This window comes from Nannochloropsis gaditana, assembly GCF_000240725.1.
Source record: "Nannochloropsis gaditana CCMP526 unplaced genomic scaffold scaffold724, whole genome shotgun sequence".
In the NCBI taxonomy this organism is placed as follows: Eukaryota; class Eustigmatophyceae; order Eustigmatales; family Monodopsidaceae; genus Microchloropsis; species Microchloropsis gaditana.
Window position 1 is genome coordinate 1408 of NW_005803229.1, and position 4051 is coordinate 5458.

General features: G+C 55.4%; 1 protein-coding gene across 1 annotated transcript; it reads left to right on the forward strand.

Moving 5' to 3' along the window:
- Positions 1 to 447: 447 nt before the first annotated feature.
- PETH (ferredoxin--NADP+ reductase) lies at positions 448 to 2359 on the forward strand. The gene is made up of 2 exons (XM_005853813.1): positions 448 to 553; positions 700 to 2359. The coding sequence occupies exons 1-2, from the start codon at positions 461 to 463 to the stop codon at positions 1840 to 1842; spliced, it is 1236 nt and encodes a 411-aa protein (XP_005853875.1). The 5' UTR covers positions 448 to 460; the 3' UTR covers positions 1843 to 2359.
- The last annotated feature ends 1692 nt before the right edge of the window (positions 2360 to 4051 follow it).

Consider the following 4051-nt stretch of genomic DNA (forward strand, 5'->3'; position numbering starts at 1 on the left):
TGAACCCCGTCTTTTCTTTTTCCCTCGTTCACGCATGCTCGTAAATAACGCACACACGCGTGGCCACCGTGTGGATAGCCAAGACTCCCGTTCAATGCTATGTTCATTCTAATCATGTTCGTTTCGATTTGGAGATGTAGTGTGGACATCAGGCGGCCTAGTCCCGTCCCTCGTATGGTTTGCTAGTGTGCTCCTGGCTCGGAAAGGCGCGTGGACGCGTGCTTGGCTAGAGTTTTCGATCCTTGTTCTATGACTTTTGACACCACGCGGGAGGACGAGCCGTCCAAAGCATTAAATAAATGAAATCTCTAAACTGAAGAGGAAATGGGACAATAAGCGCCGACCCGATGTCTAAGGGGGTTTCGAGGATACGTCGCAGTGATGACTAAGGCGTCAATGCTCCATCGCACTTTTTAGCTCACGCACTCCCCACCTCTTATCCATCTCACAGATCTACACCATGCGTCTATCTCTCACCGTAAGCGCCCTGCTGGCTTCCAGCGCGGTGGCATTCGTGCCCCCTATGCCTTCCACGCGCCAGGCGACCCATCTGGTGAGTGCGTGCTTGCCCTGCTTCCCTCCAGTCCGAACATTTCCTTTTCCCTCTCTGCATCGAAAGCATGGCGCACTACCGACCATGCATCAACCCGTGTCTTACCGTCTTTGTACGCCATTGGTCGTTTCCGCTTTTCATCCCAGGCCTCGGCCCGCATCCCCGACAACGTCCGTAAGTCCCTCTCGGCTGATCAGCTCAAGACTTTGGAGGTCGCTGCCGAGCAAGCCAGCAAGGCGGCTGCTGCGGATTTGGACCCCTGGTTCGGGGAGGCTGAGGCGGACGATGGCTCCTTTGCCTCTTTCTCCTCCCTCGAGTCCATGACAGGGAAACCCGCCGCGGCTGGCGGCACCAGCGGTGCTCAAGATTTCTTGGAGGCGAATCCGTACTTCGACCAGAGCAACATCCCCCTCAACACCTACAAGAACAAGGAGCCGCACACGGGGAAGATCGTGAGCGTGAAGCGCATTGTGGGCCCCAAGGCCACGGGAGAGACCTGCCACATCATCATCGACCACGGAGGAGCCATGCCGTACTGGGAGGGGCAATCCTACGGTGTGGTCCCCCCCGGCATCAACCCCAAGAACGGGAAGCCGAACAATGTGCGTTTGTACTCGATCGCTTCCACCCGCTACGGTGACGACATGAAGGGGCAAACTGCTTCCCTTTGCGTCCGCCGCGCCACCTACTGGTGCCCCGAATTGAAGGCTGAGGACCCAACGAAGAAGGGCATTTGCTCCAACTACCTCTGCGATGCCAAGCCGGGGGACAGCGTGGCCTTGGCTGGGCCCACGGGGAAAGTGATGCTCATCCCCGAGAAGACGCCCGAGGCGGATTTGATCATGGTGGCAACGGGCACGGGTATCGCCCCGTACCGTACCTTCGTCCGCCGCTTGTTTGTGGAGGATACGCCCGCCCGCAAGGCGTTCAAGGGTCTGGCCTGGTTGTTCCTGGGCGTGGCGAACAAGGACTCGTTGCTCTACGACGACGAGTGGCAAGAGGTGAAGAAGGCGTACCCGAACAACTTCCGCGTCGACTACGCCCTCTCCCGTGAGCAGGAGAACAAGAAGGGTGGGAAGATGTACATTCAGGACAAGATGGAGGAGTACGCAGACGAGATCTTCGACCGGCTTTCCAAGGGCGCGCACATTTACTTCTGCGGTCTCAAGGGGATGATGCCCGGCATTCAGGACACCTTAGAGCGCGTCGCCCAGGAGAAAGGCATTGAGTGGAAGGACATGTTGGAAGGGCTCAAGAAGAACCACCAGTGGCACGTGGAGGTGTACTAAGCATCGAGTGGGTTCCGCCTGAGAGGAAGAGGTGGGCGAGGTTCCGGAGCACGGGCTCTACTGTCAGAGGAATGTGGTGTCGTCCTCTTTCCCCCCTCGGGCGAGGCTTGGACGGAGGTTGTGGTAGGGTTGAGGAGAGACCGATTTTCTGCGCCTATAGAGCGAAGGACATTATACTTGTGGAGTGAATGTAATGTTCGGAAGATCATTATAATCGTGTTTGTGTCTTGATGTTGACAAGGTGGGGGAGGGGTGAGAAAGCAGGTACAAAAAGGAAGGACGCATGAGGGGGATGATGGAACAGCGTAACTTTGACCATGTCTTGCATGGCAGTAGGTAGGTTTCCGGGTTTGTGCCTGTGCAGAGAATGGAACGGATTTGTGGCTAAGGGGCAAGGTTCCTTTGGTTATATCAAACCAACGAAATGGAGAGTGACGTAGAGACAGCCATCCCACCATACGCTCCAAACTGGTGGCATGAACGGAAAAGAAATCATAACAGGTGGAAGGCAGAAATATGAGTGTATCTAGCGTGTAGAATATAATACACTTCTAGATTATTTCCCTCTGTTGCATGACCTTTGCGCGCGTCAGAAGTTCGCACAAACACCTAATATCGCCCTCGGTGTATGAATGGCTGCAGCGGGGCTGCCTTTTCTCTCCGAGGACTGACGTATAGAGTCGAATCCTCTCAAATGTCAAAACGAGACATTTACGCCAGGAATTACTTTGCCCTTCAATGTCCCTGGCATACTAAGCATCGCATTACCACTTGGCCCCTCCCCTCCCACGGTCAGTCGTGCCTCCGCCTGACTACCCGGAGGTCGTCATTCCCGATGCCTCGCCTATCCAATGATCTGATGGCATGGCTTTGAGCGCACATTAGGAGGGAAAATTAGATGAATTTACGCAGTTCATGTATGTGTATGTTGTGGCTGCCATAGCATATTGCTCAATTTAGTTCTGTTGTAGGGCTGCCCCTGGCTTGGCATGTAGGAAAGCCCGCTTCATCACGGCATGAGATCGACTTCCTTAGGCCCTGTACAGGGTGGAAATCTTTTCAACCCCCTTGACGAATGCACTTCCACATGCACATTCGGCACATTGTGACACAGAAATCTCCTTCGGTCCCAACGTTTGGCTTATTGAGGGCTCTCAAGTGTTGGCCTCTGGATTTTTTACTCTAGAAACGAGGAGGACGCGGAAGGTGAAGCAGCAGCCTTGCAGTCCTCTTCAAGATCGGGAATCGGCCGATATATACACGCGTCATTGTATGCACAGTATGGCTGATATTTGTTAATTGAACGGACGAGGAAAGGAAAACTTTCCAGTGCTTACGATCACGAGAGCAGCAAGAGCAGCGTCGTGGTCGTCGTTGAAGACCGGGCGGTGATTGCGATACCTTCTACTGCTCGTTCGTTTTCTCCACATCACAGCAAAAACACCGGCAAATCATCATAGAATCCGTCACTGATGTCGGGCACGAACGAAAGCATTCCCCAGGAATGGGCGTTCACCATGTTTGAGGCCATGCAGAAGGCAGCGGAGATCATTCTTCGCGCTCGGACAAAGGACTTGAAGGCAGGGCCGGAGCGAGCGTACACAGCCACATTACCGCCCCATGGCCACCAGAGCGGGAGCAGCAATCATGGGAGCGTGAGCAGCAGCAGCAGTCGTCGATTTCGGCTGAATTTGGAGGTGGAGGAAGTGAGCACGGTGCGGCGCGGTCTGGCGGCCTGGAAGGAGTCTTTGCACACGCCCCTGGTGTTGGACCTGATCTTTCAGGGACCACCGTCGCCGCCCCTGGCCGGTGAGACAGAGCAAGTGGCGGAAACCACGGGAGAAGGAGGCAGTCAAGACCTTCTAGAACGTTGGTACATTGTGTTCGAGCCCTTGACGTCCTCCGTGAGCTCGCCGTTCCGAGGGAGTGGGGGTCGGCAGGTGGAAGGTGGGGGATTCGCCCTCCAAGCCCAGGTAAAACGCGCCCAGAAACGTCTCTCTGTGCTGCTTCGGACCTTGTACGGATTTTTGCGGCTGATGCCGTCGCAGGAAGTGGTGAAACAGCTTGCTGAGACGGGGCCGGGGGAGGAGCGCGCCTTCGTCTTCCCCGCCATCCATGCCGGCCTTGCCAACACCCTCCGTCAAGACATGGACACGTTGTTGGCCGGTCCCGAGGAAGGGAGGGAGACTATACACTGCATGAAACATCA

What these genes read in the sequence shown, in the direction of transcription:
- PETH (XM_005853813.1), top strand. Translation starts at nt 461, where the DNA reads ATGCGTCTATCTCTCACCGTAAGCGCCCTGCTGGCTTCCAGCGCGGTG. An exon ending in CGCGCCAGGCGACCCATCTG is followed by an intron (nt 554 to 699) that starts GTGAGTGCGTGC and finishes TTTTCATCCCAG; the next exon opens with GCCTCGGCCCGCATCCCCGA.